The sequence below is a fragment of the Anastrepha obliqua genome, chromosome 3 (assembly GCF_027943255.1).
Source record: "Anastrepha obliqua isolate idAnaObli1 chromosome 3, idAnaObli1_1.0, whole genome shotgun sequence".
Taxonomy (NCBI): domain Eukaryota; kingdom Metazoa; phylum Arthropoda; class Insecta; order Diptera; family Tephritidae; genus Anastrepha; species Anastrepha obliqua.
In genome coordinates, this window is record NC_072894.1 from 67,440,828 (window position 1) to 67,456,978 (window position 16,151).

The window sequence follows — 16,151 nt, forward strand, 5'->3', positions numbered from 1 at the left end:
CATACATTTTCCATATACCTTAATATCCTTCATCCTAGTTATACCTAAAGTGGACGTTGATTTCGTGAAGTGAACCAGCGAGAATATTCAAAGAGTTGACTGTAGAAAACTACCCAAAATTTTTGGCAATCACAATGGAAAAAACCGTTGCAGGTTACAGCTGCCATCCGGACATTCTGAAACGTATAGCCGGCATCGGTACCCTCAAAATACCTATCAATAGTTCTTAACTATCCGCAGCAGTTCCACGCAGCAACATAAACTCCTACTCTGGCTCCCCAACCTCTCCATTATCACTTCGCTTCCACTCTCGTGTGAGATCCAGTCAGTAGCATTTGAAAAAATTGTCCATCACTAAACTGGATAAATCTTCTAAACTAGTAAATTTTAGGATTTCGTCTCAAACTCGAGGACTTCGTCCATAGTCCACTACGAGTTTGCAGTAGAATCTAGCATGGAAATTGTGACCAGCCGACTGAAACATACATACATACATGTCGTCGTAAAAAAATCAGTTCTTAGCTTTGTGACACGATTAATTTTGCCTATGCGTTGTTCACAGCGTTTCTACCTGGAACCGTTTGCACTTTGAACGTTTTAAAATCAGCCTCCCGTTTTGCATTGCGGACAAAAAAAAAATAGAACATTCCACCAGCCAGTTTCCACCTGTGCAAAATGGTGGTGACTTTCATATTCTATTTTTGGTTGTTGTTGTAGCAGCATAAATATATATTTACATACATGTGCTGTAGTGACCGACTGTCGTGCCGCTTTTTCTGTCAGAACCTGGCGTCCGAGTAATAAACAAGTCATCCTTAAAATTCTTTTTTTTTTTTTTTTGGAATTTAAGATGTGTTTGGCGGGATTTTACATCCACAAAAAGCCAGGGTGTTCAACGATTGGTATTGAAAAATACCTATTTTCGGTATGCAAAACTAAGTGCTCTGGCGCATCAAAGTTTTGAGAGTGACATTATTTAAAAGGAAAGGTTGGCAGCACTAAGAAATGAAATAAAAGACTTAAAGACTTCATTGCTTTTAAATATGGAAACGAGGTCCGTGTATGAATCAAAAAAGCTGTAATTTGTTCTGATGTGATCAAGGAGTGGACAGTTAAAGATTCTGTGAACGTAAGAGTTAATTTCACCGCACATACAATGATCAGTGTTATTGGCCCCTATTTTGTGCAAATATACGCTGTCATAAGTACATCCTACTAGTATTCTATTTACCATTTTGATAATTTTGACATCAAAGGAAGCTTTATGAAACCAAGGTTTTGTCGGCAATCAATCATGCAGTTTGGCAAAAGGTTTGGTTTTTCTTCTGAGATCGAACGAAAGCCGTCATACCAATCCCTGAATATTAAATTTCTTATAATTCTGAGTGCCTCTTCAAAAGTGAATCCTACGCTCAATATTGAGCCGTAGCAGACAGCTTTTTTTGCAATAGCATCGGCTCTTTCATTTATTGGAATACCAACATGTCCAGGCGTCCAAATCACGCGAACACTGTCAAAAGCGTATTCATTTACCTTTTGTAAAGAGTAACACAGCAGTTGTTGGAGCTTGCTTACTTGAGCAGCAGACATGACCTTAAAATTCTTGAATACTCGTGAAACAAATTTTGTGTCTACTTCGAATTCCCGTATTTTACATATTTCGTACTTTCAATTCGCTTGCCATTTTTAAATTATTGTATTAAGCAAGGCGAATCTATAAATGCACATACATATGTACACACGTCTTAGTTTTAAAGCGTCTATAGAAAATATTTGAAAAAGTTATTTTTCTCCCATAAATTTTAAAGTTTACTTCGGAAAAAATGTCCAATATAATAATATGAGAAAGAAAAAAAAATTATAGGATAAAATTATGATCAAGATTCAATAATTGAATCATGGGATTGACGGAACTTGTTTCCAATCAGCCCACTTTACAATGGATGGATGAAGCGTCCAAAGGAGGCTTAGCAAAGCACAGTACCAGCACGAAAAAGCTCCTCATAAAAAACCATCTGCCAGAATCGGCTTAAAACTGTAGGTCCTTCCATTCGTGGAACAACATCAAGGCACGCGCTACAAATAGGAGAAGGATCTCGGCCAAACAACTAACAGAATTGTACGTGCTAATTATTTATTTATTTTTAACAAAATAGTTTCATATTTTTTCAAACGCAGGGACAGAAAATTGGAAAATTCAAAAAATGGAAAAAATTAGGTAAAAGAGCCACGACGCAAAAGTGGCATTAACTAACTCGTAAAATCATACACGTGACCTCGTTTTACCTGGTGGTATTTAAGAATCTAGAAATGCAGCATTTCTTATACCTCGTTCACATATAAGTAGATTATCTGGTTTTTCGTGATTCACTCCCAATCTGTAGTTAAAAAGCAATATTACCCATATGAAATTTCTGTCCCGAAATCTGAGATTATAAAATAATCCTAGATCATAACCACACTATTTAAATACAACACTGTGTTATCGATAATTATTTAATACGTTCACATATAAGTAGATGATCTACTTCTTCGCGCTTAACTCAAAATCCGTAATTAAAAAGCGCGATTTTCCATACAAAATTTCCTCTCCAAAAATCAGATTATAAAATAATCCTAGATAATAACGATACGTTTTGACATACAACCCTGTGTTTTCTGTGTTATCGATAATTATTATTACGAATGTAAGGAGAAACATCAAAATAAAATTCTAATTCTAATAAAATTTGTGTTAAATATTATTAATTATGAATTCATTTTACAGAAAAAAGTGTGTGTTCATAAACGTTTTGTCCTCTTATTATATATGTATATATATGTATAATAGGCGTGTACACCCTTTTTGGGTGTTTGGCCGAGCTGCTCCTCCTATTTGTGGTGTGCGCTTTGATGTTGTTCCACAAATGGAGGGACCTACAGTTTCAAGCCGACTCCGAACGGCAGATATTTTTTTTTATGAGGAGCTTTTCCATGGCAGAAATACACTCGGAGGTTTGCCGTTGCCTGCCGAGGGGCGACCGCTATTAGAAAAAACTTTTTCTTAATTTTTGATCTTCGAGCCGACTTTCTCTCTCTGAATTCCGAATGGTAGTCACGCACCAACCCATTTGGCCATGGCGGCCGCCCTCATATTACTTATTATAAAATGTAATATAGAATATCCCATGCTCATGTCGTTCCAACGACAGTCGGTTCTACGTTATCGAAACGACCCGGATTTATATCCGGCCAAGGACTGTCACTTCAGCAGCATTCCCTATATATTATATGTATGGAACGGGTAGATTAATTTTGAGGATTTAATGCTAATTACTGCATATGTGAACGTAGTTTAACTCCCAATCCTTAATTAAAAAGCGAAGTTATCCATAGATTTCCTCCAACTGTTTATTATTAGCAGCCAATTGCCATATCGTTGGTAATAGTTAAACAAACCAAAAACACCGAAATATTCCACCAAAATAATTTCTATGAATATTATTTTATTTTATTTATTTAGTAAATTAACTTACATAATTAAATTATATAAATAAACTGTAAAACTAGGCAACTATATTAACAACTGTGGTCCTCGGCCTAATATAGATTGATCAGATAATTATTAAAGTTGTTTAAATTGAATAATAAATACCACATCTTTTTAAGAGCAATATGGTATTGGTAATGTGTTCTGAAGTACCATTTTTTAACAATTTGGGAAAACATATTTCATTGAATAATTGTAGTTGCATACTCTTAATAAAGCTACAGTTGTAAACTAAATGTTCGAAAGTTAGTGCGCTGGTTAGACAAAGTTGACATGTTGGCGGTGGTATTTTCTCCATAATATGTTTGTGCGTTAGTCGCGTATGGCAGAGCCTTAAGCGTGTATATTTTATAAGTTCATTTCTGGAAAAATTATATGGATATTTAATGACTAATCCTTCTTCGTTGAAACTTTTGTACCCGTCAATGTATCTGCTCCATTTATCTCTATTTATTTGTGAGTATTGGTATTTTACTGACCTTATGATGTCATTTTTGTTAATAGTTTTTTGAGTGATGATAGGTGCTGTTGTAGCAAATTTTGCGGCTTCGTCAGCTAGTTCGCTTCCACGGATGCCAACATGACTTGGAATCCACATTATTCTTATCTTAGTAGGGCATTGGATTAATGCATTTCTGATATTTTGAATAGTCTCGTTTTTGTGTTGTATGTTAAGCAGTGCTTTTATGGCAGATAATGAGTCAGAGCAAATCAGATGTTTACCTTGGATTACTTTACACGTATTAACGGTTCCTAGCAATGCTTGAGTCTCAGCGTTAAAGATAGAGCTGTTTTCATCAAGACGAAAGAGTTTTTCAAGTCGGAGGTCGCTACTAATAATTGAAAACGAGGTAGCGTGCTCCGTTTTAGAACCGTCTGTATAAATTAGATTCCAGTTTTGCAATCTGAATTTGGAAACCACTTCCTTAAACGTTGTTATAAAGGCTTGTGGATTCGTTGTTGATTTTGGTAGTTGCATTAGATCAGTGACTATAGAGTTTGTACTGAAATGCCAAGGGGGTTTTTGAGGCGAGTATAGTTTGTATGCCCTAATATTAATGCCAATCTTATACCCATTTTTAATGATAGCACATATTGCTGGGGGAAATCGTAGGTCTCTTTTCCTTGTGGCCAATTGATTTATATAGTGACCAACTGCTTATCCGTGTACAAAATAAGTTTTGGGATTTGTTTAGATGTGATCTCTTCGTATCTACTGATGATATCTGGGATGCCAGTCTCGGCATATATATTTTTTATAGGTGTAATGCGAAAAGCTCCTATGCTGTGTCTTGCTGCGGCATTGTAAACACCCTTGAGTTTATTGAGTTGTCTTTCCGAAGTGTTGCCGTATATAGCGAGACTATAATCAACTTTCGAAAGCACCAAAGCCTTTGTAATCTTAATGACGCTATTAGGATGAGCGCTACTGTGGTATGATGTTAGACATTTAATGAGATTTAATCGATTAAATAACGATATTCTTAAGGCTTCTATGTGTGCCGCCCACGTATACTTATTATTAAAGACTAATCCTAGTATCTTTAGTGACCTAACATATTCTATTCGCTTATTATCTATAACGATATCGCTTAATCTACAGCTAGTCTTCTTACATACATGTAATAGTTTTGTTTTGGGAAATGATATACGCGAACCAGAGTAATGGCACCAGACCAAGATTTCTTGGAAAAACGCCCTTAATCTGTTCTTGAATTCTTCCTCGCTCTTAATTTTTGCTAGCAGGTAAAAGTCATCTGCGTAAATACAATAGTTGAAGCATGGGTACCCAAGCATTATTTTGTTGATATGTTCTGTGCCAATTTTAAATAGTATGACTGACAATGGTGAGCCTTGAGGTATACCGTTTTCAAGTGGATAGGTTTTTGTATATATGCCGTTAATCCTAATACCGAACTTTCTGTTTGATAAGAATGAGTGAATATATCTGAGCAATTTTGGGCCTACTTTCCATTCCATCAGTTGATTGAGAATTGCATGCTTTCCAATACGGTCATATGCCCTTTCAAAATCGACTGATAAAATGGATATGTGGTGCCGCCTGGATATGAATTGTGCAATCTGGTTATCAATATGCAGAAGTGCATCTAACGTACTTTTCCCTGACTTGAATGCCATTTGATGCGGGCTTATCAGCTTTCTCTTAGATAAAAACCACGTCAGTCTTTTAGCTACAATCTTTTCGAGAATTTTTGCGGGGCACGACAGAAGGGAAATCGGTCTGTGTCCGTTAACCTCTGTCGCTATTTTCCATTCTTGTGGGATATGTTCTATCTGGAATATCTCATTATAAAGTTGGATGTACCTCTGTTTTATGCCGTATGGAAGGTGTTTTAGCATTGAATAAGATATTTTATCGAAGCCAGCGGACTTACCTTTGGCAGTATTGAGAGCAGAATCAAATTCTATCAGAGTTATTGAATCTTCTAAGAAGTTGGCAGTGGTATCTACTATATAACTTCTGGAAAGATTTATATTTGGTTTGTTGGAGATAATGGAGCTAGCGAAATTAGAGTCTTTTGATTGCTCTGACCATGTACTGGCAAAACTTTGAGCTATGTTGTGTGGGTCTGTCACTGTTCCCCCCTCTTCCGTCTCCAATACACGTACATGCAGAGGCGTTGCCTTCCCGTATAGCTTGTTAACTTTGTCCCATAAAACCTTAACAGATGTTTGTGGATTAATTGATTCAATGAATTTGGTGAAGGAATTTCTTTTAGCGGCTTTGCATTCTCTCTTAAAAATTGCATTCGCTTTTTTGTATGCTATTCTGTTAACTACTGTTGGTTGTTTCTTAAACTCTCTCCAAGCTGAAGTTTTTAGGTTGCGCAAGTTGGATAAATCCTCATTCCACCAGTATGTAGTGTGTTTGCTAAACTGTTTTGTAGCACGTGGTATCGATTGAGTTGCTGCTACAGTAATAAGCCTGTGGAACACCGCTGCAGTTTTATTTATATTGGAGGATACTAAAAATTTTTCACGAAGAGTCTCGAGCTTAGTTTTGAACTTGGCCCAGTCTGCTTGGTCGGTGTTAAAACGTGTAAGTTTGTTAATCACTCTGTTTGAGTTATAGGTATCTCCCATTTTAGAGAGTTCAATAAAGATTGGGAAGTGATCATTACCGTGGAGGTGTGAGTCAATTTCCCAAGTGAAGAAAGGGCGAAGATGTGTGGTAACCAAAGACAAATCAATATGAGTGAAAGTTGATCTAGTCGAAAAGTTGGTTGGAGATCCATCGTTTAGCGTACACATATTTGAATAGAATTTGAATAGAAAGTTTTCTATGACAGTTCCTCTTCTATCTGTTTGAGGCGATTAAAATCACCTAAAATCATTGTGCCACACTGGTTATTATCGCAAAGCACACGTAAATCATTAAGTGGTATATTTTCCCCAGGAGTTAAATAGATAGAACAAATTGCAAATGTAATTTCGGCTTTTATTATTGCAGTCACCGCGCACATATTCGGGTTTGATGGTAGAAAATTATGTTGTAGCGATTTCTTTACAAATAAGGCAGTACCACCTTGAATGAGTAGTTAGGTGTGTTACTTGGAGAGCAATGATGTCGGGAGAATATTTATTGATTATTAGTTGAAGCTCATGTAGATTATTATAGTAACCTTTCAGATTCCACTGCAGAATCTTTAGGACCATAACAGAGATAGAGAGAAAAATAAGTCTCATCAAGTATATATTAATTCTATACACTTGAGACAGACTTATGACGGGTTCGGGACAGAAGCAACAACCACCACCAGCCGTAGCTAGTGGTACTCGTCGCTCCCGCCCTGAGCCCGTCACATCAGCTTCTTACTCCATCGACATATCCAAATTAGGAGGGCTATTGCCAAGGTTGGGAGGGGTGTTATATTGTAAGTATTGTTGTATGACTGAAGAGTCGGATTGCTTTAAGAAAGAATAAAACTTGTCACTAGTGGTACAATTGTTGTTGTTTATTTCATTTGGTGTTGATATTTTTGTAGAAATTGTTGTTGAGTTTTTGTTAGTGTTTTCGTTTTCTTTTGTGTGATTTTCGTAAGTGGGAAGTGAGTGAATTGCCTCATTATTCGAATTAGGTGCGTTATTGGATTGGTTGTTTTGAATAGTTTTTGATTGAGAAGAGAGACGTTTTTGTCTCAGTTCTGTAGCTTTTTCAAGTGTTTCTGTTGGAATGTCGTAAACTTTGGCTTGGGATTTGACTTTTTCTATAGCTGTTTTGTATGTACATTTCGTTATGGTTTTTATTATAATTGTTTCTGCTCTTGCTTTTATAACAGGGCAGTTTCTGTTGTTGGCTCTTTGAGCATGACTGCAGTTAATGCATTTAACCTCTTTGCACGTGGTAGGCTCGTGAACATTTGCGCTGCATATCTCGCACTTTTCATCGCTTCTACAATATTTTTTGGTATGCCCTAATTTGAAGCAGTTCTTGCATTGGATAGGTGCTTGTATATATGGTTCGACCTTACAGATCAGAAAACCAATTTTTATTTCCTTAGGAATTTCATATTTCTGGAATGAGAAGATGTGCAGTGAGGTGTTCACAAGCTTTTGATAGTCTGTTACTGCTTGATCTCTAAGGCCTTCTACAATTTCTTTATCGGATAGGTGCCTTAGTGAAGGTGCAAAAATGACACCTTTGACAGTGTTTAAGGTTGGATGTAATTCTGATATAATCGGACAGACGTTGGCTAAGTTTTTTGCTTTAAGGAATTTATTTGTTTGCATGTCGTTTTTCGTAAGCACTAACAAATTCCCGTCACGAGTAAAGGAGATTTGTTGTGGCGGTTCAGCACAAATATTTTCGAGTGCTTTCGACACAAGAAATATATTGAAGTTGTTAATGGGCTTTTCCGGCACTGTACTTTTAATTATAACAAATTTAGGGCACTGCACTTTAAATTGGGGGGTTTTATGTCCTAATAGTAGGAAAGAAGTAGTGCTGTTGATATTCACTTCATTTTTTTTTCGTTTCTGATTAGGAGATTTACGAGCGCTGTCCCCTGGATCAAGCAGCTCGTAGTAGTTCCCTCCAGAGGAGGACGCCATCTTACACCAAAGAAAACACGTGCAGGTTAAGTATTACGAGAATACAGAAAGAAGATAACAACAGCTAATCTGTTAATGCGCAAGCGATCGACAATGACTGTTCTCAATGAGCACCGTTTATCGACTGTAATTTCTATGAAGAAAAACCTTTCTCAACAGTATTCACAACTGGGAGCCAAATTTGCCGCATGTGAACGGGTAGATTCATTTAGTGGATTTATTGCTAATTACTGCATATGTAAACATAGTTTTACTGACAATAAAAAACACTTTAATGCAATTAAAACTATTTAAACAATTAATTTGTTGACATTTTGAATAGTAATTTGTGGAAGAAAAATGAAGGAAATGAATGCGAATTAAATTCTTTCATGGTTTAAGAAACCATTAGAATGATAACTGGATCTTACCATACCCAACCATAAAATGTCATGAATCTGTAAGCTTGAGACTGAGAAATATCGAAATTTATAATCTCGAATAACGATGGGAAGTCAATCGCCCCACTTATCAATTCGAAAACGAATTATTTTAGCCAAATGAGCAAACAGCGACTTCTATATAACGGAATTGGACAGCAAAATGCAAAGAACGCAAAGCATAGCGGGCAAGAGACTTTCCGGACAAAAATACGACTTTGCAATGATGAATATCTGGGAAAAGAGATTCTAGAGTTAAATTCCACGCTTTCCACAAGATTAATAATTTCACCTGGATTGGATAATATAGAACCATCAATGTGGTAGGAAGTAGGTACATTTAGGAGGACGAGATTTAGAGTAAGAGATATAAAAACATTTCTTTGTATTTATTCTTTTACAACAAGCAACGGCGTCATCTAAATCAGATTGAAGATTTATGCTGCTGTAAGAGCAGTTACAAAAGAAAATCAGTGTAATTGAAACAACAGGAAATGTAATTAACAAAAACTATAAAGTGACGCAGAATATAGTACTTCCATCAACATTAACAACGCATTTCCGAGAGGAGAGCTAGGATTTAACCATTGAGTAATAAGGTGGAGTAATAAAAAATACGCAAAGAATATAAAGGGTGATCAATTTAGAGGCATCGGATTTTAAATTGAAATAAAACAACGAAAATTTAAATTGCCCCATCAATCTTCATTATTTTTGTGTAGAACCATTCATGATATTTACAAGTATATTTTAAAGATAAACTCTATCAAGTGTTGCCCGCAACTGTAATTAAACACCAATTTCGGATGACTCGGTGGAGGTCAGTATCTCGTGAATATTTTTTGTAATGTCGAATCGAAGCTGGTTTATTCCCACAAATAAAAGTCCAAAGGTGCGATATCACACTATCTTAGTGGCGGTCCACTGGAGACGAGAGATAAATTGGTCACCGAAACGACGACGCCGATTGATTTCAATGGATGTAAGGGCTATTCTGGAATGGCTTCGGGTTGCTCTTCAGCACAAATATGACAATTTTGCTTATTGACGCTGCCACTAAGCCAAAAACGGGACTCATCGCCATACATAAGATGGCCTGAGCGTGCGGTGACTACTTTTCACAGACCGTCGAGCTCCATGTTGTTGAGGCATACGTCTTTCCATGATGAAATTGTCAAATGAATACAGAAAAAAAATATGTATTTAGTTTGACAGTAGACACACGCGAACTGTCAAAAAATTCTATTCGAAAAATTAGCTTCAATCTGATCACCCTTTACAGTGAAACCTCCCTTGGACGGACACTCATCATCAGTCACCTTTTTTATATCAAAAAATGACAGCTTCAAAAGTGACATCTCCCGAAATAGCGGGCTATTCAAAATAACACCTGTTATTGGAAAACCCTTTATATACAATCAAGAGATGCCGGACTCGATACCTGCCCTATACTGTCAAGAGCATGAAATCGAATTGTCTTGACGTTAATAAAGGTGAAAACTTCCGATGAACGACACTCGAAAGTAGAACCAGTAAACGGCTTCCAAAGCCCAAATATATGTATATGTATGCATGTATGAACGTTACGTAATCGAAAAAACAAAAACAAGCACTCATCCATGAATGCTAAAATACACGTAAATACATACAAACCTACTTACGTGTGATTGCAGACGAACCGCTACTAGATTACGATTGCGTAGGAAATTTGTAATTTATAATGTTAGATTATCAATCAAGCATTTTTATATGGCTTCTAGCTTAGCTAGCAAAGCTTATTGGGGCAATAAACTCAACAATGTTCGTAATCCGTGCCAGGTAGGCGCACTTTTAAGTAAATATCATATGATTTTTTTAACTCCCCCTGTCATTTTTGGTCACCGAAAATTCATATTATATTAAGTCAGCTGAATTGAATGTAACGGTCATATTTTGAATTTAAGGGTCAGAAATTGTGAATTATTAAACTTACGTGGTTTTCTTTCTCTCTCAAATATTCTTTCTCGAATTCTAGACCTTAATTCTATTACTGTAATATTAATTTTCCCTTACTTGATTTCCTGTATACTTCTTCGTTTCTTCCTGGTCTATAGAATTATATGAGTTTAATGCCTTTTGTACTGATATTGAGACTGCTAGTTTTGTCTTTAGAGAGTTTGTGTGATATAAATTTTAATGAACTGAGAAAACATCAAAACTTGATAAAGAAAAATTTCAAAACATTTAAGTTATCGAGCTCCATCGCTCATAATGATAAATATTTTGAAGAGAAAATATAATAAATATTTATTTACCAAATTAATGTCTAACAAAATTCAGAAAAGACATTTAAAATATTAATTCAAAACTAAAATACAAACTTTACAATATTTGAGATTAAAACGTGTAGTACAATAATTACTTAGTCCTCCCATAATATCTGTTATAAGTTAAGTCCATTACAGATATGAAATTATAATATTTTTTTAAATGAATTATATTATATTTTATAAATTATTAATGTATTTATTTCTATATGGCAATAGCTTCTACTTGTTAACATTTAATTTTTCTTATATGGCAATGCCCTAAAATTGTACTAACTACTAGATGTCTTTTTTCTACTTCTAAATTTGAATTTTATAAAAGGATTACCTCCGTTTGGTAATCGGCGGTGAGCAGAGCTAAGGTGCTTGCCAATGACTACTTTTGTAGTGTGGCTGGCCGCTGCAAATCAGTTGTTGTTCTTGCTCGCGCAGCTTACTAAACGCGTTTGATCTTTTTAGTTTTCCGGCGTTTTTCTTACCTTTAACGATACGTTTTAAAATAAACGCAACTCTACAAAATACAAGAGTTATATTCATGGTAAATCAAATTTATTGTAAAGTAATTACAACTCCACAATGTTAGTTTTATTTAATCATGTAAATTTAAAACCTAACAAATTTCATTTTCATTCGAAATGATAACCATTTGCTTTACACAAGCCTTTAAACGATTAGGCTGTTCAGCTATTGCAGCACGCACGGTTTCCATGGATATTGACGTCGATAGTTTAACCAAAGATTGTTTGATATTTTCCAAATTTTTGTGAGGTCTTCGACAGGCCACGTTCTGCAATTCTGATCACAAACTATAGTCTAATGGATTCAGATCTGGCCAGACGGTCAATCTTCTACGGCTATCAACCCAGGAATATTGTTCTTTAGTTACTGCTGGGTGGTTTCAGCCTTATGGACTGGAGCGGAATCTTGCTGAAAGGTCCAACGCTCTCCATTGAAGAGAGTACTGCTCAACGGCATCTACACGCCTTCCAAGACATCAATCTGATACAATTTTGCCCCTGCCTTAACCCCTTTTTCGCAGAAATGAAGAGATATAACGCTTTTTCAAGACATTCGTCACCAAACAATTACGGGAGCTGGATGATGGCCACGCAGAACGATTGCAACAACATTTGTTGTGTCTTTCAGAGGTAATGAATTTACCTACATACATATATTTAATTTCTGTAATTTTCAAGTTTCCGAAACTAAAAGAGGTATTAAAAAGAAAAGCATTGGAAAAAACACACATAAAAATTCCCTGGCCAAAATTGAACTTTTTAAGCTACGCATTCCATGCAAATGGTTTGGCAGTGACTTGGGCAAATAGTTTTTCTCAATGGACACATGTTTTTGTAAAATTTCTGTCTAAATTCCGAGGGCAGAATTCACATAAACGCTTCTTTTCCTTCTAATTCTGGAATAATTTCTTGTTCGTGTAAAACGCTGAATGAGAAACCGCAACTCCCGACGCAATGTTTTAATTGTGCTTCGTCAAGCTAGATAAGCTTCAATTAGGGAAAATGCCAAAGATTTAATGAAATATTTGCGTTTAATATTCTGCCTCATATGGAAAGTGTCAAATATTATACGAGAATTTATACAACCAATATGAACCATATGAAAAAAAATAAAGCGGACTACTCATTAGTCAGATTTCAGTTTCTCTACTACGCCAGCAAACCTTCAGTATGTTTGTAAAATTCAATAATTTCGGAAAGTTTTATATCGATGTTTTACAATAATTTTTCATAGTTGATAGTTGCAGTTTGGGAACTTTCAACTGAAAAAAATTATGAAATACCTTTAATTATTTATAATTTTTCATTCTATTGCCACCATCGATGCTGTCAATTATTTCGTCAGCGTTTTTCTCTTCTAACCAAATTTCGAGCTTCTTGTTGCCAAAACAGTAGCGGATAACGAGGGAATGGCGTAACATAACATAACATAGCCCTGGACCCTGTGCTATAAACTGTTAACATTGGAACTTAAAGCATAGAATGGGGGTTCCGTTACAAGTTAAGCAACCTCGAGTATGCTGTTGGTTTAGTTGTTATATCAAATCGCCATGCTCATATGCAAACACAGAAATCACGGGTCGCAGAAGAATCTGAGAAAGTGGGTCTCATCACAAACACAGATAAAACTAAATCTATGCGAATCAACGCCAGCAATGATGCGCATTCCAATTTAAGTGGCAATCTAAATACTGAAGAAGAGCCTTGCTCTTAAATACTCAAAACTATTTTTTTTTTTCGTTAAAAAATTTAGTTTAGTAAAAATGTTATTTAAAAACAAAAATGGATGATTGATTTTACGTCAGCTTCTATAACTATTTGTGCCTCTAGGAAAATATGAGCAATGAGTAATTAATGATTTATGTACAATATAATTAAAATAAACTCAAACATACACACTGATTTTTATAAAAATGTTCTACTAAATTCTAAATTCTCATCGAATAAAACTGGGTCTTATTTATCTTTTATGTACATACATGTGTACGTATAAATACGCTATATTTTTTTACGGGTCAACAGTTTGTTTTATTTATTTACAACACCAGAATTGGATTCAATCCAATCCAAGTATGAAGTGATGCGAGTAAATACACCTGGCCAGCCAACTTCACATCCAAGGGCAATGCCAAAAGAAGTGGCTCCAATCAACACAGTCTCTTCGCCATCGTTGTATACCAATGGACCGCCGGAGTCACCATTGCAAGTGGAAGTGCCACCAGTAGTCTTAATGCAGATATGCGTTGAGTAAACTGCGCCGAGGAACCACCTGTTGCATACAGTATTGGACATAATGGGTACCTCAACCCAGCGCAATACATCGGTGGCACTTGTGGCACCTATGCAGTGATGCAAGTGAAATATAATTAATAAGCAAAAACATTCTATTCCGATTGTTGAACTTACTGTCGCTAATCTTTCCCCATCCAGAGGCAATCACTTGTTCGCCTTCGTAGGTTGAGTATGAGGATGATATTTTAGGCAAAGCAACTGGTTGGATGTATTCTAAAATATTCAAAATTATTAGATAGAAGGTAGATATATATTTTTTTTTTTGTTGAGGAAATTTAAAATTACGTACCGTTAAATTCAATAGAAACTGGAAATTTAATAAGGGAAATGTCGTTCAAAAGAAGACTAGAATCCCAATCTTCATGAATGACTATATTCTTCGCAGATACGTAAACAATTTGTTGGTTATTTTCTGTTTTATCAGTGCGATTCCAAGCGCCCAAATATACGTCAACGCCAGTTCTGCAAAAATAAGACACAATTAAAAATGGTGTAAAAGTTTTCAAATTATATAATGCCCAGAAATATAAATAAATACGTATGAACGAATTTTTGTGCTAGCTATTAGGAAATGTGTCGGTCAAATAGCGAGACTGACACAAGGAACAAGGAAATACGCCTGCGCCTTTATCTGGTTTTGCAACATGAAATAAAATAAAATGTTTTACAGCGACAATGACGTTATTTAATAGCTGCACACGCCTATAAGTACTCGCACTTACGCCCCGTCTGTGCAATGGGCAGCTGTAACCACCCAACGATCAGAGATCAAGCTACCGCCGCACCAAGCAGAACCTGCGGCAAAGTACAACAATAAACCAACTTGATAGGGGAATTGCATAGGTTCCGCCAAATTGCCATTGGTAATACGTCCTGTGTTACCGTTGATAGGCATACGGGGATTTAATGGTATTTGTGGATGTACATCCAACGAGGCCACTTTAGACCAATCAACTTGGTTGGTGGACGCGATTGCGCTGCCAATAAGGCATGCAGCCAAAATGATTAGCACTTTCATCTTTACTGTTGAACTCACAAAGAACTAGCCGATTGATTTTACATTGATTGGTTTTATACTTTTGCATTATCTAGAGTCGTACTTGTGTACTTGTGGCACATGGGCGAAAATGTATGGTCGTGAGGAACCTCGATAAGATAAGTATTAATTTATAGCACAGAATACATCTAAAATCGGTCGGATATTATTTATAGCAGCCATTATGGTACTTACGAGTATAAACTGGTAATCAAAAACTATGGAATTTGCTTTGAAATCAAAGCTACAATATTAGTCGTCTATGTTTATAAAATCAGGATTTTCCAAATTGTGAGAGCAAAATGTGACGGTTAGATCGAGTTTCTCATTACGCCCAGATGAAGCACTAGAAGCATTAGTGAGAAATATGTCCCACAAGTTCCTCCGATTCATCATCCATGGGTGGGCTAGTAAGCAAAGGGGCATATAAACATAAAGTAGGATGCGTCAGCATTTAGCATGAATGTTAAATGAGGCCTGCCGCCCACTGTAGTTTATTTCAAACAGAAGGAGCTGTCTTCAAACAGTTTATTGTAACATTAGTCAATTCGAAATTAGTTTTTAGTTTAGTTAAACTAATGATGAGTGCGAAACATAGCAGTATTCTGAGAATTTGTAGTGCCAATGAACTGGATGGTCAGATCAGTTTCAGTAGACTCCAACATAGTCCAGTCATCTGGTAATTTGACCTGGAAAATTTTGCGGGAGCTTTGAAACTGGATAATTTTTATAGATTTGGGATGCTCTTTTCGAATTTCAGCTTTACCACCTCGTATCTGCGACGCTAGCGCCGCCATATTGAAAAAATGGCGCCCAAAAACAGTTTTCTTACAAGATCTCCATTCCGACGCATTTTATGAGAAAACATATGCATACAAAATTAAATTAGAGATAATTTCCTACATTTTATGTTATAACGATTTTTTTGTAAAATCAATAGTTTTTGCCGTATGAGCGCCACAAAGTACATTTTAATAT

General features: G+C 35.9%; 1 protein-coding gene across 1 annotated transcript; it reads right to left on the bottom strand.

The window, feature by feature from the left end:
• Window positions 1-13,651: 13,651 nt before the first annotated feature.
• Window positions 13,652-15,163, bottom strand: LOC129241428 (brachyurin-like). The gene is made up of 4 exons (XM_054877726.1): window positions 14,860-15,163; window positions 14,427-14,599; window positions 14,252-14,350; window positions 13,652-14,184 (listed from the first exon to the last, which is right to left on the bottom strand). Exons 1-4 carry the CDS (start codon window positions 15,153-15,155, stop codon window positions 13,874-13,876), a joined length of 879 nt encoding a protein of 292 aa, XP_054733701.1. The 5' UTR covers window positions 15,156-15,163; the 3' UTR covers window positions 13,652-13,873.
• Between the last annotated feature and the right edge of the window lie 988 nt (window positions 15,164-16,151).

Bases quoted from the DNA above. Each gene is read 5' to 3' on its own strand.
- LOC129241428 (XM_054877726.1), bottom strand. From the start codon at position 15,155: ATGAAAGTGCTAATCATTTTGGCTGCATGCCTTATTGGCAGCGCAATC. The intron at 14,351-14,426 runs GTACGTAATTTT...TGAATATTTTAG, and splicing joins AGTTTCTATTGAATTTAACG to AATACATCCAACCAGTTGCT. The intron at 14,185-14,251 runs GTAAGTTCAACA...ATCACTGCATAG, and splicing joins ATGGGGAAAGATTAGCGACA to GTGCCACAAGTGCCACCGAT.